Source organism: Neovison vison, chromosome 7, assembly GCF_020171115.1.
Source record: "Neovison vison isolate M4711 chromosome 7, ASM_NN_V1, whole genome shotgun sequence".
NCBI lineage: Eukaryota > Metazoa > Chordata > Mammalia > Carnivora > Mustelidae > Neogale > Neogale vison.
In genome coordinates this window covers 51733599-51755919 of record NC_058097.1, presented here as the reverse complement: position 1 = coordinate 51755919, position 22321 = coordinate 51733599, and the positions used below count along the sequence as shown (strand labels likewise).

The window sequence follows — 22321 nt, the reverse complement described above, 5'->3', positions numbered from 1 at the left end:
GTGCGCGAACAGAGCGAGTGTGCGAGTCCCTCCCGCTCCAGCTCCTCCGAGCAGCGGCTGCTGCCGCCACCCTCCGCCCGCAGCCGCCCTCGGCCACCAGTGCCCAGCTGGGGGGTGTCGACCTGGGTGGGTCCGCCTGGCCCCCAGGGGTCTCTCGTGCGTCTGCCATCTGCCCGGTGAGGATCTGTGTGTCAGGGTGTCTGGGGCTGGGCTGGTGAAGGGGGGGTGTGTCTGTAAGGGCTGCGGCGGCTGAGGGAGGGAGGGAGGGAGGGAAAAAGGGAGGGAGGGGTCTGTCTGTCTGTACCGATTCTGAGCCTCCTGCCTAGGCGTCGTGGGGCCCCCAGTTTCCTCCCCCCAGCCCCCCAAACCCGAATGGATGGTGTGTACCTGGACTCTGTGCCTCCTGCCTGCGTCCGGCTGGGCGTCTGGCGTCCCCAGCTGCCTGTGTCCTCCTGTCTGTCCGAACAGCCCCGGACGGCAGTGGCAGCCTGGCCCCCATTGGACCCCCTATGTGTGTGTGTGTGTGTCTGTGTGTGTGTGTCTGTGTGTGTGGTATGTCTCCCTCCTCAAGCTCCGGGGGTGTTGAGGGGGAATCCCAGGGAAGTGAGGCCGTGCGTGTATGCGTGTGTGTATGTGTGTGTTTCTGCCTGGGTTTGAGTGTGGGGGTGCTGAGGGGGGTCTGAAGATGGCCAAGCAAGGAAGGGACAAGCGGGTCCCCAGACAAGCACCCTCCCACCCCTCACACAAACGCACACACACCAGCCGCGGGCTTCAGAGGTGACCCAGACAGACAGACAGACACAGACGCTGGAAGGGGGGGGCGCTGAGGGCACAAAGGGTGGGGGTGCGAATGAGCCAGGGAGAGGCGGGACCGGACACATGGACAGGGGGGAGGAGCCGGGGCTGAAGCGGCAGAGGGGGGCACCCCAGGTGGGCGGAGGGGGGATCCCCACGGGGTCGGGGCGGTGAGAGGACACCCCGACAGCCTCCGCAATGTCCGGGGCCCAACTTCCAGCGCAACATGTGTAGCCGCGTCCTCGCCTAGTTGGGGTGGCCGCAACCTTGGGGGACAGACAGGGCAGGACGGGACCGAAGACCAGGAGGGAGAGCCGGAGGAGCCGGGGACAGGCAGGAGGTCCCCACCGCCGCTGCTGCTGCTGCCGCCACCGCTGCCGCTGCCGCCGCCCCGGGGCCTGGCCCCCCAGCGGTTCCCTGAGCCCTCCGCCGAATCTTTGGGTCGCTGGACTCTGGGTTCCGGTCCTGCCCCCCCGCAATACCCCCCACAGAACAGGGTCATGAAAAGGTAAGGCTGGGGTAGGGGATGCAGGGGTGGGGTGGGAATGTGGACCCCCAGATCTAGGACAGGGAAAGTTGGCCAGGGCCTGGGGGGGGGGGGGTGTCATGGAGCAGGGGTCTCTGGCCCTCCCCAGCTCCCTTGTCTCCTGGAGGCTCTCCTCCGCCCCCTCTCTTTCTCCCTCTCTGAGCCCCTTTTTCCTGGGTCTCTACTCCTCAGACCTCCTAACCCCCCATTTCTCGGACACTTTGCACCCTCTCCCTAGCACTGCATACCTGACACCCCATATCTGTCTCTGTCCCCTATCTCTCCATCCCATCTTCCCTCTGCATCCCCCTGCCCGCATTGGTCTCCCCCCTCACTGGCCGGCCCTCTCCCTCTCTCCTCTCGCTCTCCCCTCCCTTCTCAGAGCTATGAGTCTGCTATTAATACCCCCGCCAAGGACCTTGAGGGCATCCAGGCCCCAAGCACCCCTCACCCCAAGCTACCACCCTTTCCTCAAGGTTCTGGAATACCCTTCTGGCCTGTTCTGAGCACCAGGATTAGGGTGGGGAGAGGACGGTGTTGGAAGGGGGGGGACGGAATGCCGTCTGCAGCACGCTGCGAGGGGGGGGCGGGCTGTTGATCAAAGTGGCCTCTTGCCTCTTCTGTGATGGATTGAGGGGGGAGTGATGGAGACAGGGACACCCCAGGAATCTCTGGCACCCTCCTCCTTCTTAGCTGGGGGACAGCCTGTGCTGTGTACAGGACCTGAGTGGGATGACAGGAAGCTGGAGCTGGCGGGCAATGGGGGGGGGCCTCCCAGGATGGTGGGACTGACGGAGTTTGAGGCAAAAAAGGGGTTCTTAAGAGAGGAGAGGGCTATGGACCTGAACTCCTGGTTTCTGGGCATAGAGGAATCTGGGCACCCAGTTTAGAGGCTGGAGGGGGCCAAGAATTCTGGGTCCTGGGAAAAGACAGAACTGAGCACCCAGACTCCCGGGTCCTGGGAGAGAAGGGTGCTGAGACTCATCTTGAGTCTTTATGGGAGAAGTTAAGAGAGAGCTTCTGTGTCTGAGGGAAGAGGGGGTTGGGGGCCCAGTCTCCTGAGTCTCCGACAGGCAGAGGATGAGGGGGTTCGGCTCTTGGGCCCCATGGGAATGGACCTGGGAACTGAGACAAGGTGGAGGTTGAGGACCTGGGCAATGTGATCCCTGAGGGCATAGGTTCTGGGAACTGGGCCTCCAGAGTCCCCCAGTGGCTAGAGATGCCACTACTCAGACCCTAGAGTGACTGTCCTCGCCACGAGAGGACTCGGAATCAGCTTCCTAAGAAGGGTGGGGCTGGAGTTGCTCTCCTGGGCCTCAGCGGGGAACAGGACCCTGGGGTCCCCAAGGACAGAGGCCAAGCAGGGGTGGGTCTGAGAGAGGCAGAGGAGGGTCTGAGGGATGAGAAGCAACGGGGAAGGGAGGAGAGAGTGAGTGTTAACCCCGCGGGGGCCAGGCCACAGCTGTGGGTTATTTTGGGGTGGGGGGGTCTATTCTGAGCACTGATTGAGCCAGCTGCTTGGGGAAGGGCAGAGGAGAGGAGGGGCCAGGGGAGCCAGGATTTGGGAGGGACGGGCACACTGAGTCCCCACCCCCATCCCTGGGGAGACCATGGCCCAGGATCCCTAGGAAGGCAGGTGGGGGGGGGGACAGTGAGCCCTGTAAGCAGGGGAAGGGGTGTGGGCCTTTCCCCCACCCTGTGGGGTAGAGGAGGCCTGTGCTACCATGGCAACTGGACAGGAGCCTGATTGACAGCCAAGAGAGAACTCTTCCCCCTCTGGACACTCACCCCCTCAGGAAGCCCCTAGTGCAGACTCTAATCTCTCTCTGGGAACCAGGAGTCCAGGCCTCCAGTGCCCTCCTCCTTCAGACCCAGGAGCCAGGCGTCTGGGCTCCCAGCCCGACCACCCCAGGCAGCTAGTATTCAACAGGGGACACAGGAAGAGATGCTGTATTTCCTCTAATTTACTAAATTGCTCTGGGCTGGGAGCCAGGGACCCCTGCCCCCCCCCAGCTCTCCACAGCTGTGCCCCCCAACCCTGCAACCTCGTCTGGGCCATGACTCTCTTTCTAGCTCTCATTGAGACTTGGGGGGGGTAGGGACAGCGTAGGGGGACAAAAAGAGGTTGGGGGTTGTGGTTGAGGTGGGGGGTAAGGTCCTGGGGGTGTTTTCTCTCCTTGGGATGCCCCGCTCATTTCTTTTTCTCTCTTCTTTCTCTCCCCCCACACACCTGACCCCTTTTCCCTTTCTCATTTTTTTCCCCTCACTTTTCTTCCTTTTATTTTTGATCCCTCCTGCCACCCGCCTTCCCGGCCTTCCTTTCATGTCTGTGCTGGGCACCTCCCTGGTGGGGGTCTTGATCTTTGCCTTGGTTCGCTATTTCTGTCTTCCTATGTTTTCTGTCTGCTCTGCCTGCCTCCTCCCTCAATCTGTTCTGCCTGTTTCTCCATCTCTTGTGTGTCCGTGTCTCTCGGTGGCCGTGGGGTCCATCTCCGTCTTTCTGGGCTTCTTTCCATCTTCCTGTCTCTGTCCAACTTTCTCGCCTCTCTTATCTCTCCCACCTTTCTTGTCTATCTCTGCATCTCTCCTTGCCTCCCTATCATTCCCTCCCTATTTCTGTCACTCTGTCTTATCTCTCTCTGCCTCCTTCTTCTCCCTGTCTCTGTCACTCTGACCCTCTCTCTCCTTGTTCCTGTCCATGTCTCTCTCTGACCGTCTCTCTCTGGCTGTGTTCATCTCTCTTCGCATCTCCCTCGGTCTCTCTCTGCTCCGATTCTGATCCCATTTCTGTGGGTCTGTTACCCATCTGTCCTGTCTCATTATCCTCCCCATTCCTGCCTTGTCTATCTCCTTTCCCTATCTCTGTATCTTCTTTGTCCCCATTACCCACCTCCACTTTCCCTGTCTCGTATCTCTGGCTCTCCCATTGCCTCTCTGTGTTTGTGTGTGTGTGTGTGTTTCTCTCTGTCGCTCCCTGTCTCTATTATCCCCACCTTTCCCTCCTCCCTATCTCTGCGTCTCTCCCTCTCTGTCTCTTCTTCTCCGTGTCTCTGTCTTGTCTCCTCTCTCTGTCTCCCCCTCTCTGTGTCTTCCTCCCATCTGTGTCCCTTTCCGCTACCGGGGTCTCCCCGGCTCGGCGCGCCCGCTCTCCCGTGTCAGAGGCCGCCCGGAGGGACCCGCAGGCGATGCGCGGCGCCGGTGGCCCCCGCGGCCCTCGGGGCCCCGCTAAGATGCTGCTGCTGCTGGCGCTGGCGTGCGCCAGCCCGTTCCCGGAGGAGGCGCCGGGACCGGGCGGGGCCGGCGGGCCCGGCGGGGGCCCCGGCGGGGCGCGGCCGCTTAACGTGGCGCTCGTGTTCTCGGGGCCCGCGTACGCGACCGAGGCGGCGCGCCTGGGCCCGGCAGTGGCGGCGGCCGTGCGCAGCCCTGGCCTGGACGTGCGACCGGTGGCGCTGGTGCTCAACGGCTCGGACCCCCGCAGCCTCGTGCTGCAGCTCTGCGACCTGCTGTCGGGGCTGCGCGTGCACGGCGTCGTGTTCGAGGACGACTCGCGCGCGCCCGCCGTCGCGCCCATCCTCGACTTCCTGTCGGCGCAGACCTCGCTGCCCATCGTGGCCGTGCACGGCGGCGCCGCGCTCGTGCTCACGCCCAAGGTGCGCGCGACCTGCGGGGGGGGGCGCCAGCCGCGGGTTGGGGAGGCGGGGCCGACACGGAGGGGCCGCATCTGCGACGGAGTGGGGTCCGAGGGTAGAGTCCGGTCTAGGGGAGGGGCGGGGCTGACTGGGGGCGTGGCCTATAGGGTGAGTGGCCCAGGCAGGGGCACTGACCCAGGAGCAGGGTGAGAGACAGGCCTGTCCTGGGCAGAGTATACGGAGAACTGAGGGTCTCCGGGAGGACCGAGTCAGGGGAGGGAATGGAATCTGGGGAAGAGGCGGGGTTAGGGCAGCGAGGGGTGGGGACTGGGAACAAAACGGGTGTGCCAGAGGGGGCCAGCTCTGAGGGAGGAGTGGGATCTGGGGATCAGCAAGGAAGGGGTCAGCTGGAAAGGAACGGGGTTCAGGAAGGGGTGGGGTCTACTGAGGAGGCAGGAGACAGGAAGGCAGGGAGAGGGCCAGGAAAGGGTACGCGGAGGTCAGGGTACTGAAGGACTTGGTCAACTGATTCAGCCAGCTGAGCAAGCAAGGGCTCTCGAAGTCTAGGTGGGAGGACAGAGCCATCCTGTGAAAGGAGGAGCGGGAGGAGAGGGGTCGCAGATGAGCTGGGGAAGGGCAGAACCATGCAGCCAGGAAGGGGGGGCGACGGCAGTCGGGCAAGGGGAGAGCTAGCTGGTGAGGCGGCACAGAGGGAGGCCAGGAAGATGGCAGGGCCTACGCTCAGGACAAAAGGGACGAGATCTAGAGTGGGAAACAGTCCCGGGAGTGGGGTTTGGGCAGAAGCACAACCCCAGTCCTAAGGTGTGGAAAGCGAGAATCCAGAAGCTGGGCCTGGGAGGCTGAAGGCCCACCAGAAAGGCAGGCCCAGCCAATTAGAAGGCCAACCCAGGAGCCTGCAGGAGAGAGGGGCAGAGGCCGGAGCGGGTTGTGGCCTGGAAAGAGGCCTGCTACCCGAGGGCACGAGGGGTGTGTGTGTGTGTGGGGAGACCAGCTGGAGCAGACTTCTGGTAGGAAAGGAAAGACCTGGACCAAGCCCAGTTGCAGGCACTGAGAAGGAGAAGGGATAGGCTAGGACCAGCTGTAGGAGAAGGGGCGGGGCCTGTTTGGGGGTGGAGCCAGTGTAATCGAATTGGTACTAAGGTGAATGGGGCCATCTGAGGGCGTGGAGCCTAAGTCCCCACCAGTTCCCACGTGGAGGGCCAGTAGCTTCGTGACTAGGTCCCACTTACATCCTGGGACTTGCAGTTCTCTCCTGTCCAGGGCATTCTGGGAAGGGCCTCTGGCCAACTTTCTTCTTTAGACAGTTGCCCAGAGATTTGCAGGCAGATCACCTTCGACATGAACTGCTACTCCCTGATGCCGCCTTTATGGCCTACCGAGAGATGTGGTTCCCCTGCCTCCACTGATGCTGAGAAGCGTGGAGCACTCTGTTCTGTCACCTGGGTACTGTGGCCCACTTGGGTACGCGCGTTGTCTTTTGGGAAATGTAGTCCCTTCAGTATCTTGGGATGGGAGAAAGAGGGGTCCTCATGGGGCCGTCGTGCTTCCATTGAATGCTGGAAATGTGGCATATCTCTGCTTGCCAAGGATGAGGTCCTCTCAGGATTCTCACTGCAGGCTGGGAGGCCTCATACGCTCAGGACAACTGTCTCCTGTACCTAAAACCACAGGTACATGCCTAAGGAAGAAAGTTCACTGCTTCTCACTGAGGGCTGACTCTGTGCAGGGGCTGTTTTAGCTCCGCGGAATATAGTTGTGAAAAGGTGGAGAAAAGACAGGATCCCTGCTCTCTTTGGAGCTTGCATTCTAATGGGGAGACAGAAAGCAAATAACAGATTGTGAAATCCGTCCTGGCAGAAGGGTAGGATGGCAGTCAGAGATGGCCTCCCTGAGGAGGTGGCAAATGATCTCGACCTGAGGAATGAGAAGTGGCAGGTCCGGCATGAAGGAGCTGAGGGAAAGTGTCCCCGGAGAGGCAACAGCTAAGGGCCAAGCCCTTGAAGCTGGAAGGAACTTGATGTGTTTGAGGAAGAACAGAGAGGTGGGGGTGGTGGGAGATGAGGTCAGAGAGGCAGCAAGGGCCAGTCCATGCAGGGCCTGTGGGCCAAAGTGAGGGCTTTGGCTTTGACTCTAAGGTAGGAGTATTGGAAGGTTTTCAACGAAGAAGAGATGGGATCCAACTAATATTTTGGAAAAGATGACTCTGGCTGCTGACGGAGAATAGACTGGAAGATGCAAAAAATGTCAGCAGTGGTCACAAAGCTGTTGCAGTTCTCTAAGCAAGATAGCAGTCAACGAGGGTTATGATGGAGCAGTAGCGAAGAATGGGGTTGTGGTTTTTTGTTTTTGTTTTTTTAAGATTATTTATTTGTCAGAGAAAGAGAGAGCACACAAGCAGGGGGAGCAGCAGGAAGAGGGAGACGCAGGCTTCCAGATAAGCAAGGAGCCTGGTGTGGGGCCCCCATCCCAGGATCCTGGGATCATGACCCAAGCCAAAGGCAATTGCTTAATCAACTGAGCCACCTAGGCATCCTGTGAATGGGGTTGTTTTGAACAGAGAGCTGAGAAGACTGGAAGATAGCCTGGATTAGGTGTGAGAGAAATGTAGTCTCTCTCAGTAGATGCTGGGGACTGTAGTTCCCTCCTTGGATGCTCCGTGTGCTCTAGGGTAATGTTCGCTGCTGTGACAGATAAACCCCCACCTCTCGATGGTTCCACCCAATGGAAGGTTGTTTCTCACGCATCTAAAATCCAAACAGGTGTTCCTGATTAGAGGTGGCTCTCTGCCAAAGGATGACTGAGGGGCTCATTCTCCTCCCTCTCATGGCTTTGTAATCCGCATAGGACTTCAGAGTTCTCTCCTGGAGCCTCTGCATGTGTTCTCAGGGAAGAGAGTAAGGTGCACGGGGGGAGAGCTTTTCTGGATGAGTCTAGAACTCAGTCCCATGGCTAAACCTAACCCAGGTCTAGCTCTGTGCACCAGCAAGGAAAAGGGGAGGGGTTTGGTGAAGAGCTATGCAGTTGCCTTATTGAGACCTGTGACATACCCGTGGCCACTGGGAGCTAGGATGCCCTCATCAGTTGCTGGGAGATGAGGTCCATTTGAGAACTGGGAACTGAAGGCCCGCTCCTGGTTGTTGGGAGCTGGGGTCCCTCCGTGATGAAGCTTGACATCCTCCTCCTCCTCCCTGCAGGAGAAGGGGTCCACCTTCCTGCAGCTGGGCTCGTCCACAGAGCAGCAGCTCCAGGTCATCTTTGAGGTGCTGGAGGAGTACGACTGGACATCCTTTGTGGCGGTGACCACACGTGCCCCCGGCCACCGGGCCTTCCTGTCCTACATCGAGGTGCTGACTGATGGCAGCATGGTGGGCTGGGAGCACCGCGGGGCACTGACACTGGACCCGGGAGCAGGCGAGGCCGTGCTGGGTGCCCAACTCCGCAGCGTCAGCGCGCAGATCCGCCTCCTCTTCTGTGCCCGGGAGGAAGCCGAACCCGTGTTCCGGGCAGCGGAGGAGGCTGGCCTCACGGGGCCTGGCTACGTCTGGTTCATGGTGGGGCCCCAACTGGCCGGAGGCGGAGGCTCAGGCGCCCCTGGAGAACCCCCTCTTTTGCCAGGAGGAGCCCCACTGCCTGCCGGGCTGTTCGCCGTGCGCTCGGCTGGCTGGCGGGATGACCTGGCCCGGCGGGTGGCCGCTGGTGTGGCCGTCGTGGCCAGAGGTGCCCAGGCTCTGCTACGTGACTATGGCTTCCTGCCCGAGCTCGGCCATGACTGCCGTGCCCAGAACCGCACCCACCGAGGGGAGAGTCTGCATAGGTGAGTGGGGTTGGTGTGGGAGGGCTGTGGGAAGGTTCCAGAGCCTGACTACTCACTGGCTGAGCAGCCTCAAATGGGTCACATCCCCTCTCAGAGCCTCAGTTTACTTTTCTGTAAAACAGATACAGTTCGCTCTCCTGCTTGGGGTTAAATCAGGTAATTTGGAAAAAGCACCCAAGACACAGTGAGTGTATTGCCGTATTTCCTGATTTTAAGATGAAATTTTTTTTTCCAGTTTCATGTCTTTGAAATCAAGATATACTTTACAGTTGATGGCTTATAGCACCTTTTTCTTCCCTTGTGGTACAAAAAACAAGAGATGCACCCTATAGTTGATGACATCTCGGGTATGATGATATTCCCTAGAGTATAAGCTGAATTTCAGCAACAAAATGACCCAACAATCCAGAGGCCCAAAAGAGATAGAAGTTGTTCTTCCTCACTTAACAAACGGCCCCTGGCTGACTCGGTGGAGCGTGCAACTCTCCAACTCGGGGTTGTGAGTTCGTGTCCCATAGGGACACGGGGTGTAGAGATCATTTTAAAAATATATATTTTACTTATTAGGGAGGGAGAAAGAGTACAAGGAGTGGGAGCGACAGAGGGAGAGGGAGAAGCAGACTCCCCGCTGAGCAGGACCCTGGGATCATGACCAGAACCGAAGGCAGAACACTTAACCAACTGAGCCACCCAGGGCACCCCCTAAATCGCTTAAAAATAAAATCTTAAAAAAAATTTTGCAGAAATGAGTGTTCCAGGTTATCAGGTGGCTCTGTTGCTCCATGTGATGGGTCAGGATCCGCCACCTTCTTGGTGCAGTCGAAGCAGGGTCAGCTGCATGTGTGAATTCTAGCTCGTGAGAAAGGGGAAAAGAGAAAAAGTGGGGAGCAAGCAATTTCCTTCCTAGCACGCGAGACAGTGGGGATGTCCTGGGGCAGCCGGGGCTGCCTTATTGGTTGTTTACAGGCGCGTCACATGCAAATTACTTAGACGTCGATTCTGATTGGCTAGCGACTGCGGTGGAGGCGGAGGAGGTGCAATTGTCCTAAGGTCTTACTTGCATGGGGTCTGGACTAGAGGACCCTGAGGTGTGGACTCTAGCTGGACAGGTGTGTGCCTTGCTTACCCACTGTTGTTTTATTTTTTTTTTTTTAAGATTTTATTTATTTATTTGACAGAGATCACAAGTAGGCAGAGAAGCAGGCAAAGAGGGAGGAGGAAGCAAGCTCCCCGCTGAGCAGAGAGCCCGATGGGGGGCTCGATCCCAGGATCCTGGGATCATGACCTGAGCAGAAAGCAGAGGCTTTAACCCACTGAGCCACCCAGGCGCCGCAACATACTGTTGTTTGTGGAGAAGAAAGACGAAGGGATGAGAATTGAGAATTGGTGACTTGGGGACAGGATCCGGGGACAAGAGGGTGAGAAAAGCATCCCTCGTTCATAAATACTTACTGAGCACCCGCTAGGAACTAGGGATCATGCTGGGCTCTGGGAACACGAAGATGTATAAGACCATGGACTTCTCTTCAAAGAACACAGGGTCCTGTAGGGGTGGCAGACAGGGAAGGGATAATGACAACACAGTGTGATGCTTGCTATCACGGAGGTGACCCGGGCATTGTGGGAGAACCAGCGGGAATACTGTCTGCACCAGGACATTTCTGGTTGTTGGAGGCAGAGTCTCATTCAAGTTTCCTAAGGGAAAAGGGGGTTTATTGGGAAGATAAACATGCAGAGAAACCCAGACGCCAGGAATTGAGGCCAAGCCTGGGGACCAGCTACCCTTTCATCTCTTTCTGATTGTCTCCCTCATACTATCTCCACCTCCACCCCTCTCTGTCTGACCTGCCACTCCCAGAGGCTGTCTAGTTCTTCTCTTACCACTCACCGTTTACCCAGAATTTCTGCTCTCTCTGCTGATACTCATAATTTCAACCTATCCTGTCCACCACCCATTTCCCCCCCAGCACCCCAAATCTCACAGCCAATGTCTTCCCAAAAGACAGATTTCATTGGCCCCAATCAGCCTTCCAAACTAGACTACTCTGTCACGGGTCAGCATATGGGGTCAGGGAGGTCCCCAAGAGGAGAAGACATCTAAGCAGACACCTAACGGATGAATGGCTCATTCATTCATTTATTGAATGAGTCCTTATCAGAGTCTGCTATGTACCAAGCACTGCTTTGGGCACAAGGGTACATGGTGTTGAACAAAGTCCCTGTTCTGAGCCGACAATCTCACAGGGGAGACAAACTGAACAAACAGGATAAAGAAGAAATACCAGCAAGTGATGAGACAGGTAGAATGTGGTAAGAAATGCCCAGGGTGGGGTGCCTGGGTGGCTCAGTGGGTTAAAGCCTCTGCCTTTGGTCCAGGTCGTGGTCCCAGGGTCCTGGGATGGAGCCCTGCATCGGGCTCTCTGCTCAGCAGGGAGCCTGCTTCCCCCTCTCTTTCTGCCTGCCTTTCTGCCTACTTGTGATTTCTGTCAAATAAATGAATAAAAATCTAAAAAAAAAAAAAGAAGAAGAAAGAAAAGAAATGCCCAGGGCGCAGGTCACCTGGGTGGCTCAGTGGGTTAAAGCCTCTGCCTTCAGCTAGGGTCATGATCCCAGGGTCCTGGGATCGAGCCCCACATTGGCTGTCTGCTTAGCAGGGAGCCTGCTTCCTCCTCAATCTCTCTCTGCCTACTTGTGATCTCTGTCTGTCAAATAAATAAATAAAATCTTAAAAAAAAAAAAAAAAGAAAAAAAATGCCAGGGTGCTAGGTTAGGTGAGGCTGTCTGGAAAGGTCTTTCTAAGCATATGAAATTTGGAGGTAAGAAAAAAGAAACGGGCAAAGAAAAAGAGCCAGCCGTTGGAAGATCTGAATAACGAGACTGGAGGGGGGACAGCAGGTGCAGGGGTGCTCACTCGGGCTGGAACTGCCCATTTGGGAGCCTGAAACAAAGCCATTGTGACTGGAGCTTAGCGAGTAAGGCGGGGATAAGGTCTGGAGAAACAAGTGAGGCCCATGTAGACCCAAGCTCATACAGGGCATTTTGGCCACAGTAAGGGGATTGGATGTGATTCTAAGAGTGGTTAAAATTTCAGGCAGGAGGAACAGCATTGCACAAAGGCCCAGCAGGGAGAAAAATTCAGGATATTGGTGGGACCGCAACAGCTCAGGGTGGATAAAGGGAAGAGAATTGGGGTTGAGGGTGATGAGGCTGGGGGTGGGGGCAGACAGGGCCAGGCCACAAGGGCCTCGAATGCCAGGTTGAGAGGCTGGACTCTGTTCAAGAGCACTGAGGAGCCATGGTGGGTTATGAGCAGGAAAGGAGAGATGTCAGTTTCACATACATAAAGACCCCTGGGGTGGGGGTGGTGGAGTGTGGAATAGACTGGAGGAGAGAGAATGGAGGTTGGGGGCGGGCAGGAGGCTGGGGCAAGGGTCCAGGGGTCTGTGGTAATGGAGAGGAGGGATGACATGGAGAGATCTTGGGGGCAGGAAGGTGGCACTTAGGGACTGAGTGTGGAGGCGAGCGAGGAAGTGAGGATGGCAGTTGAAGGTCCCATGCAGTGACCGGGGCGTAGGGACAGGCATTCACGGTACAAATGCCATGCATTGTGAAGATCATCTGCAAGTCCAGAGGCCTCCTGGGGCTTCTCCCAGAGGAAGGGACTCTTGAGCTGAATCTTGGAAGGCATCAGAATTAATCAGGGTGAGAAGGGACAGAAAAGCATTTTTCAGGCAGACAGCATAGCCCCTACAATGCTCAAGGGATAGGAAACCACTCGATATGTTTTGGGGGCAACTTTGCATTCAGAAAGGGCTTGGGGTGGAAGGAGTTTGAGAGGAGGCAGGGATCAGAGATGGGCCGGCACAGCCAGATGGGGCCAGAACACACAGGGTCTCTAAGAGGCTCTCAAACTTGGGCTGAGGGTCTGCAACCCTGTTCAGGGGGTGCTGGGTATCAGGCAGAGACTCCTGAAGAAAGAAGGGGGATGTTTGGGTGTTCAGAGTCTTGGGGGGAAAATTCCAGCTAGGGGCCAGGGCTGGTCCAGAGAAAGGGGATTTTTCTCTGCTTTCAGCCCCTTAGGTCCAGTCCAGGTACCCACATGTCACCTCCCTTCCTCCTGGGCAGGTATTTCATGAATATTACCTGGGATAACCGGGATTATTCCTTCAATGAGGATGGCTTCTTGGTGAACCCCTCTCTGGTGGTCATCTCCCTCACCAGAGATAGGACTTGGGAGGTGGTGAGTCCTCGCCCCAACCCCAGGCACGGGAGAGGCCTGGAGTCCCAGGCACTGATGGGGAGGGTGTGGGGACACAGACCCCTTGGTCCGGACCGAGAGGAGGACTCTGGCCTCTGAGGGAGGAAGGAGGCCGGACTTCTAGGTCCTGGCAGAAGTAAGTGGGAGCCCGGACCTGTGGGTTTGAAGGGGAAGAGGGAGATGGGGCCTAGACTCCCGGATCTAAGGGAGAAGGAGCTGGGGCCTGGGGTTCTGAGGAAGGAGGGCCCCTATGGCCAGGACATCCTGCAAAGTCCCTGCCCTGGAGCCTGAACCCCCTTCTCTTGGCCAAGGTGGGCAGTTGGGAGCAGCAGACTCTCCGCCTCAAGTACCCGCTGTGGTCCCGCTATGGCCGCTTCCTGCAGCCGGTGGATGACACACAGCACCTCACCGTGGCCACGCTGGAGGAGAGGCCCTTTGTCATTGTGGAACCCGCCGATCCCATCAGTGGCACTTGCATCCGAGACTCTGTGCCTTGCAGAAGCCAGCTCAACCGCACCCACAGGTGACAGCCCGGGCTCCAGGGCTTGCAGCCCCGCAGTCCTGGCTCCCGCCCCCTCCTCCCTTGGAATTCAGAACCCACAGAGCCCTCTCGCTTGGTCATCCTGGGCAAGTCACGAAATTCCTTTGAGTCTCAGTTTCCCCAGAAAGCGCTAACCATAGTTTTAGCTGCTGTGTGTCTTTCTCGCCATACCCTCATCTCATGGGAGAATCTGAAGTGGGGCGGGGAGAATCCCCAGCATCCCCAAGCCTGCTCACTCCCCGCAGCCCTCCTCCGGACGCTCCCCGCCCGGAAAAGCGGTGCTGCAAGGGCTTCTGCATCGACATTCTGAAGCGGCTGGCGCAGACCATCGGCTTCAGCTACGACCTCTACCTGGTCACCAACGGCAAGCACGGAAAGAAGATAGACGGCGTCTGGAACGGCATGATCGGCGAGGTGGGGCGCCTGATGGGAGTGGGGGTGGGAAGGAGGCGGGCTGGGGGGGGCCACCGCGCCGGAGCTCTGTGGCTGGAGGGGCGTGGCCAGAGGGAGCGAAGGCCGGGCCTTGAGGAGGGGGGCCTCGGCTGGGGCGGGGCCACAAGGCAAGAAACTGTGGGCGGGTGGGGCGGGGCTAGGAGGGTGGCCCTCTCAAACGAAGGGGGCGGGGCCGAGAGGACCGAGCCCAAATCCAGAGAGCGGGTTCTGGCAGCCAGACTGGGCTTGGGGCTACCTCTTCACACCCCTGCTCTCCGCCTCTCACCTCCTCCTCTCCTGCCCCACTCTGCGCCCCCTTCGGCCACCCTGCCACCCTCCTAGCCCTCTCTGTCACCCTGTCACTGGTCACCTGGGGCTGGTCTTGCCCACCATCCGCCTCTGTGCGCTTGACCCAGCCAGGTTCCTTCACCCCCTCCTCGCCCTCACCCCAGGTCTTCTACCAGCGTGCGGACATGGCCATCGGCTCCCTCACCATCAACGAGGAGCGGTCCGAGATCGTGGATTTTTCTGTGCCCTTCGTGGAGACGGGCATCAGCGTCATGGTGGCCCGCAGCAACGGCACTGTGTCCCCCTCCGCCTTCCTCGGTGAGCCCGGGGCCCTGGGACGGCAACACCGGGACACCTGTGTGCTCAGTTCCCATCCTGGTATTGCCTGTCCCCGTACCATGACTGGTGAGGTAGTGTTGCTTCTGACCTTGGGTTTCCCAATCTGTAAAATGGGAGAAGCCATTTTACCACGAGGCCAAGGGAACTGGAGCTTCAGGAACCTTCTCTCGCACATTCTCTTCAAGGCCCTGTACCTTGTATTCTTGTATTCATAATTTCGTGTTCTTTTCTTCTTCTTTTTTTTCTTAAAGACAACCCTCCACATTGTACAAGCCTCAGGCCCCCACAACCCCCAAGTCTTCCCCTGTATATGAGATGAGGAAAAGGGATTAGCATGAGAGTGGCACATGGTAAATGCTCCAGTCACTTCTCAGCGTTTACTGAGCATCTATCATGGGCCAGGCTCTGGGCTGCGCCCACATGCCCCTCTCCTCTAAGAGCTCTTGGCCTCATGGGGAAGACAGAAAATAATCTCTTAAGGCGATACATGGACAAGATCACTTCAAGTGGTGATGACTATTATGAGAAATTAAGCCAGGGTGAGGAAGTGGAGAGGAATGGGGCTGGTGCTGCCAGGAGAGGGCCGGAAGGCCCCTTTGGAGATGGGACCTGAGAAACTGTTCCAGGCAGAGGGGCAAAGAACCCAATGTGGGACTGTGTGTGGAATATTTGGGAAATAGCCGGAAGTCTGTGTGACCAGAGGGGGCAGTGAGTGATTGTGAGGGGGTGGGAGGCAAGGGCTGAGAGGGAATTGGGGGACGTGGGGGGAAAGTGCAGGGCCTTGGCGGCTCTGGTGGGAAAGTTGAGTTTTATTCTTAGGGCAATGGCCAAGGTTTTAACTGTAGTTGGTGGGGGAGGGGGTATATGGTCAGATCTAGGCTTTTTTTTTTTTTAAGATTTTATTATTTATTTGACAGAGAGAGATTACAAGTAGGCAGAGAGGCAGGTAGAGAGAGAAGGAGGAGGAAGCAGGCTCCCCGCTGAGCACAGAGCCCGATGCGGGACTCGATCCCAGGACCCCGAGATCATGACCTGAGTCGAAGGCAGCGGCTTAACCCACTGAGCCACCCAGGCGCCCCAGATCTAGGCTTTTTAAAATATCCCACTGCAGGCAGCAGGGGCAGGAGGCCCATGAGAAGGCAGAGGTCTGCGCAGAGAGGAGGTGGATGTGGGATAGGAAGATGATTGTGAGCGTGGGCGAGTAACCAGGTTTGGAGTGTGGGTAGGAAGCTGGCCCCTAATGGGTTGGTGGCTATGAGGTGGATGGGGCAGGGATCTCGCTGAACTTGGAGACAAGAGAAGGAAAAGTGCACATCAGGCCAAGGGCAGCTGTTCATGTCAGTTCCCTCTTGCTCTCTGAAGTCTGGGCAAAGCTCCTGGGAGTGACAACACTGAGAGAAGGGACATCTCTTGCTTTACATTTGGTTTCTGTCTGTTTCGCCAAGAGCATCTCTGTAGCCGTCCCTTGGCCAAGGTCTCTGCAGGGCACCCTGAGATGCACCACATGGGGCCCCTGCCTTCACCAGGGAAGTGACAAGGTCATTTTATGCCCCACCACGTTGCCCAGTAGAGGCAACAGGAGTGTCCCCAGATGCCTCAGTGACAGTCTGCGGTGGTGACCCTGCTATAACGGGGGCAGTCCTGGCCACTTGCGCTTGGCCCGGGGAGGGCAGATCACCTGGTATGAATCTCAAGGAAGTGGTGATTTGGGTTCATTGCCAGTGTGAGGAGGAGACACATGGGTGCAAGTGTGTCTGGTCGATGGGTCAGCGTGGCGGGGGTGGAAGGGACAGCGGAGACAAGGCAGAGAGGGTGAGGCTCATTCTGGAACCATGAGTTCTGGCCATTTAAAGCACTGGGCTCTTGAGAGAGCAATCAGGCCAGAGAGGAGCTTGCTTGAGAGGGATCTTGCAGAGAGGGGCTTGCTTGCCCCTGGAAGCAAGGCTGAGGGGCAGTGACTGTCATGGAGGCGCTGAGGTGCCACAGGAGGCTGTGAGCAGGGGAGAGGCCAGGTCACCTCTGGGTGCCGAAGGAGCCCCTAGGGCTGCAGGGTGGGGTGGAAATGGGCCAGGAGAGAGGATGAGGCATGAGCCTGTTGCCTGAAAGAATGGGGAGGAAAGGCCAAGATAGGGGGCAAGGGTGGGGGGTATAGACTGTGGCTGCGGAGGGGTAAGGCGGGAGGGAGGGGGTGAGGCTGGCAAATGGGGGGTCGGACTGTGATGGGATGGAAGGATGGGGAGCCTGGGCATGAATGATGGCCTCAGTGTGGGACATGGTGAGTGGCTGGGGAGCAGGGGAGACTCAGGTCTGGGACTCAGGAAACATTTAGGATCTATCTGCTGACCAAAACTACAGAAGTGATTGAGTCAGCTTTCTTGAGAGAGACTGTCTCCCAGGCGTCTGGATGTCCCTGAGGTCGGGAGACTGGGAGAGTAGGACAAGATCCTGTCTGCGATGCACCTTGTTCATATGTCTTTGGTCCCCCCCACCTCCAGTCCTTTGCTTGGCCAAGCCATGACCCCATACCTCCTTGCCCCCAGAGCCCTACAGCCCTGCCGTGTGGGTGATGATGTTCGTCATGTGCCTCACTGTGGTCGCCGTCACCGTTTTCATCTTCGAGTACCTCAGTCCCGTCGGCTACAACCGCAGCTTGGCCACGGGCAAGCGTGAGTCCCCTTCCTCCATCACCTCCAAGTGCCCGGACCACAGATAGAACTACATTTCCCAACAGCCCCTGGGGTAGAGCAGTGGCCTCTGGAGGCGCCAGAGGCCTTGGGAGCTGCTGGGAATCATAGTTCTTTCTGCTCCCTCATGGAGTAGAAGGGATTTCGGGTCTATGTCGCCCTCCTGGCCCCCTGCAGGGCCTGGCGGCTCAACCTTCACCATTGGGAAATCCATCTGGCTGCTCTGGGCCCTGGTGTTCAATAACTCGGTGCCCGTGGAGAACCCCCGGGGGACCACCAGCAAAATCATGGTGTTGGTGTGGGCCTTCTTCGCCGTCATCTTCCTCGCCAGCTATACAGCCAACCTGGCCGCCTTCATGATCCAGGAGGAGTATGTGGACACCGTGTCTGGGCTCAGTGATCGAAAGGTGTGTGTGTTTGGGGGAGAGAGGGAGTTGGCTAGGGTTGGAGGTCAGGCTGAAATTTGGCACATGGGAGATCTGAAGAGGATTCCTGGGGGTCTTTTCCCAGGAAGAGTTCCAAAATGGTAGAAAAGAATGTTCTAGAAGAGAATGGCTATGTTTCACAATGGACTATTTAAATATTCCCAGGAGAAGAGAGTAACCCCAAATGCCCTGGGGGGCAGCAGTGCCAAATGGAATATTCTAGATGAGTGCTTCTCTCAGAGTGTGATGAAGAGCTAATCTTTGAACTTTCTCCGTTAGAGATCAATGCTTTTGTAAGATACAATAGAAACGAATTACGAGAAATGAAACATAAAATTGAAAACCAAGACATGCACAATTCAAACCCGAATTTTTATGTAGTTTCAACAGACATAAAATTATTCTGTCAAATTGTTCTAAATGCCCAGTGCCTGGCTGACTCAGTCGGTAGAACATGCAACTCTTGATCTCAGGGTCATAAGTTCGAGTCCCACATTAGGTGTAGAGTTTACTTTAAAAAGAAACAAATTTTAAAATCTTCTTGAAAAAATTGCTCTAAGTGCTTATTCTCTTGATTTCTATACTTACCTCATTGCAGATCACAGTCTGTTCAGGTACTAGTGGTTTGCAGAGCACGGTTTGAGGTTGAAGTGGTTCACTGGATTATCATGACCTATTAGAAGGTTAAGAAATCAGTTCAGTGGATTGCAATAAGCATTTTTATAGGATTTTATTAATTTATTTGTCAGAGAGAGAACACAAGCATGTCGAATGGCAGGCAGAGAAGCAGGCTCCCTGCTGAGCAGGGAGCCTGATACGGGGCTCAATCCCAGGGCCCTGGGATCATGACCTGAGCCGAAGGCAGACGCTTAACCAACTGAGCCACCTGGGCATCCCAACAAGCATTTTTTTTTTAATTACTGAGCAAAAATATGTCTGTACCTTTGTTTTAGTCATATACACACTTGACACTGAGTCAGCACACACTGTATGGCTATGTCTGTTGTTCAAAGAGTAAACTTTTGGGGCGCCTGGGTGGCTTAATCGGTTAGGCATCCAGCTTTTGATTTCAGCTCAGGTCATTATCTCAGAGTTGTAAGACTGACCCCTGCATTGGGCTCATGCTGAGCATGGAGTCTGTTTAGGATTCTCTCTTTCCCTCTGCCCCTACCCACCCCACCCGAGGGCTCACGCTTGCATGAGATCTCTCTCTTTCTCTTAAAAAAAAAAAAAAGTGTGCTATTTCTGCATGGATTTGTAAATAACAATTGCCTCCAGCCCCCCACCAGGCCAAACCCCACCCTTGGGACCTCCCATGATCCAGCAAGCTAAGGGTTAATGCCTGGCACATCAGAGGCCTCTGCGGTGCTTTTCAAACTCTGTAGCCAGTGCCTTTCCAGACTGGACTATGGTCAGGTCATGCCAGGTGTTAAATATTTCAGTATTCCTCCAGACTCTGTATGCATATATGTGTGTGTGCACATGTGCGTGTGTGTGTGTACGTGTGGCTGGCTGCAGATGGATCTGCTGGGTGGGAGCAGAAGAGGGTCACGGTGAGCGCGTTGGAGAAACACTTCTGGGCTGGGGTGCCTGCCAGTTGGCAGGTGTCCCCCAGAACAGAGCATCTGGGTCAAGGCTATTCTTGACCCAGATGGCCCCAGGGGGGCGCCCTAATAACTTCCCATTCTGCCCCAGTTCCAGCGGCCCCAGGAGCAGTACCCGCCCCTGAAGTTTGGGACGGTGCCCAACGGGTCCACGGAGAAGAACATTCGCAGCAACTACCCCGACATGCACAGCTATATGGTGCGCTACAATCAGCCCCGCGTAGAGGAAGCGCTCATTCAGCTCAAGGCAGGGTCAGCGCAGACTCGGGCTGGGGGGTGGGGGGCCGCCGGGGGCCCCAAGGATGCGGGCAGAGAGCCAGGGGCCGGGAGCCACTCATCAGCATCAGGTCAGCCAGGGGTGGTTCGGCCTGGAAGGCATGCCTAGGTCATTGAGGGTGGCAGTGAACGGCCTCCCCTTGCACAACAAGCGTCCTTGTGACGCCTTCAGATGTCTGCAGAGACCCGGGACTTACAGATTCCAGAGCTGGATTGCCGGGGTTCAAATCCAGGCCCTGTCTCTTCATGGCTGTGTGATCTTGGGCAAGTTACTCAACCACTCTGAGCCTTCATTTCCTCCTCTGTAAAATGGGGATAAGAAAAGGACCCACCTCCTAAGGTTGTTGTAAGAATGATTATGGCTGTTATGATTGGGCTGTGTAATATATTATTTGGTAGCGGTAGTGCCAGCTCGCTGTGGACGCTTGCTGCTGAATTATTATTTTCATTATGATCATTAGATCTGAACCCACTGGAATGGATACTTGGATGAGGTTGTTTGTTTGGTTTTGTTTTCAACTTCAGTTTCCTAAGTCATGGGGGTAAAATTAAGTTCAGACTCCAGAGTACGGACCAAGGTTACAACAAAGTTGATTACAGTGACTTTCTCCCTGCCCCTCTTTGATTTCATCATTCAACACGCTTCATTTATTTTCTTGGCCCCTCATCTATGCCAGGCAGGTTCCCTCCATTCAAGGGAGCTTAGGGCCCAGGGGTGGGACATGAATAAGAAATGTACAAACAGAAGAATCAGGATAATCCAGAAAGTGATCATGAGCTAGGGTGTGACTAAACTGGGATATATTCACCAAGGTGTTCAGGGCGGGCCTCTCGGAGGAGGTGACTGGAGCAGAGCCCTGAGGGAGGTGAGGGCTAGCCTCGTGGACTCACGGAGGCAGAGCCTTGTGGGCGGAGGAAACAGGGTGTGCCGATGGCACGAGGGTTTACTGGAGGAACAGCAAGAAGGTCAATGTGGCTGAGGGGCCGGGAGGGGACGTTAGAGGGGAGATGAGAGTAGGGTACACGGGTGAGCCCTGAAGCTGAAATCAGGGTTGCATTTTCTTTGAAGGGCAGCAAGAAGCCATGAGGCAGGGAGATTTTAAGTAGGGAAGGGTGTGATCTGATTTCCATTCGCAAATGCCACTCCCCACCCCCCTGTCCCGCCCCAGTGCAAGGTGGAGAGTGGATGGACAGACATCAGTGTGGTCCTTTGGATCACCTTCCCCACGTAGCTCACCCCTCAAGCAGCTCCTCCTTTTTACCCCTCTGTCTTGATTGGGATTGTTGAGCTGCAAGAAAAGAAACTCAGCTGACCGGGTGTAAGGAAGATGATTGGGTAAGCATCGCAATGCAGGGGGTAAGCATCACGATGCAGAACCAGTAGCAGGAAAGAAATCTAGGCTTTGTGGAAATACCAGCTCTGTGCCAGGCACAGTTCCTGCACCGGATACCAATAGTCAATAAAAGAGGTAGGTCACCCAGATCCTTCGGACTGCTTAAACAGAGAGAGGTTTCTTTTTCTCTCTCAGTAAGAAGTCCGAGGCTGGCATGATAGCTCAAAGATACTATCAACGACCCAAACTCTTCCCATGTATTTGTTCTGCTAACCTTGGTGCCTAGACCTTCTAGCTCATTGTGCTTGCCTCATGGTCACAAGATGGCTGCTGCCCCGCCGTGGAGCCTATCTTGGTTGCAGGCAAGGAGGAGAAAGAGGGAGAGAGTGGATTTTCTCCTGGCAAGCCTTGCCTTTTTATTGGGGCAAGTATGCCTTTCTGAGGAACTTGTGGCTGTTTCAGAGCGTGTGCCAGAGGGTCACTCCCAGTTTCAGAGGAAGCTGGGAAATTGGGTGTGTTGGCCTCCCAGGCTCTGTGGTAGACAGTGGCAGACGTAGAGGTTGCAAATGGAGATTGTGCCAGCCAAGCCATCCGCCAGAGTCCCGGCCTTGTGGAATGTGTAACTGTGCCGCCAGACAGCCTGCCTCTTGCCTCTTTTCCTTCTCCAGGGCTCTACTTCCTCTCTCTGGACTTCTGGGGGGTCACAAGAGCTCTCGTCTCCGTCTCTCCCTGTGTCCTCTCTGTGTCTTCTTTCCCCACGAGCCTCATTTCGGACACTGAGCCCCTTCTCATTAGTCACGTGTCCTTTCTTTCTGCCCCACTCTACCCCTAGCAGAAAACTGCCCTTTTCTCCTCTACCCTCCCCCTCGAAGCACCATGAACTGGAGGCATTTGGGGTAACAAGCTTTTCTTTTTCAACCAAGACTTTGGGCAGCCCGATGGCTAACGTTTGCAGAAGAGTACACACGGAGGCTCGCATACCTCATGTCAGACTATTGAAACTTTTATCGATCGTGCTAGCCGACCATTCATGAGGTTGGGTCCTCCTGCCTCGACAAATAGACCTTAACCAACAGAAAGGCTAAACAAGTTCAAGTTCGGGATTCTGCCTTCCAGGAGAGCACCTGACTGCTTGTCCTCCCACCTGAATCTGTCTGCTCGTCTCTCGCAGCTTCTCAAGGCCAAATGCATTCCTTGGCTCCTGGCCCTGGGTCCTTGAAACTCTTCTAGCATTGTCACAGCTTCTACTCTGACTGACCTTCTGCCCTTCCTCTTGAAAGGACCTTGTGACGACATTGAGTCCACCTGCATAACCCAGGCTAATCTCCCCATCCCAAGAGCCTTCATTTATTCAC

The 22321-nt window shown here is 56.1% G+C and overlaps 1 protein-coding gene across 1 annotated transcript in view; it reads left to right on the top strand.

Moving 5' to 3' along the window:
• The first annotated feature begins 4506 nt into the window (after window positions 1-4506).
• Window positions 4507-22321, top strand: part of GRIN2D (glutamate ionotropic receptor NMDA type subunit 2D) — a 33107-nt gene continuing 15292 nt past the window's right edge. The window contains exons 1-9 of the mRNA XM_044256982.1: window positions 4507-4971; window positions 8166-8785; window positions 12911-13025; window positions 13355-13566; window positions 13830-13998; window positions 14469-14622; window positions 17184-17309; window positions 17505-17734; window positions 19448-19608. Of these exons, the coding sequence (XP_044112917.1) occupies window positions 4507-4971; window positions 8166-8785; window positions 12911-13025; window positions 13355-13566; window positions 13830-13998; window positions 14469-14622; window positions 17184-17309; window positions 17505-17734; window positions 19448-19608 (2252 nt within the window). The remainder of the gene's footprint in view (window positions 4972-8165; window positions 8786-12910; window positions 13026-13354; window positions 13567-13829; window positions 13999-14468; window positions 14623-17183; window positions 17310-17504; window positions 17735-19447; window positions 19609-22321) is intronic.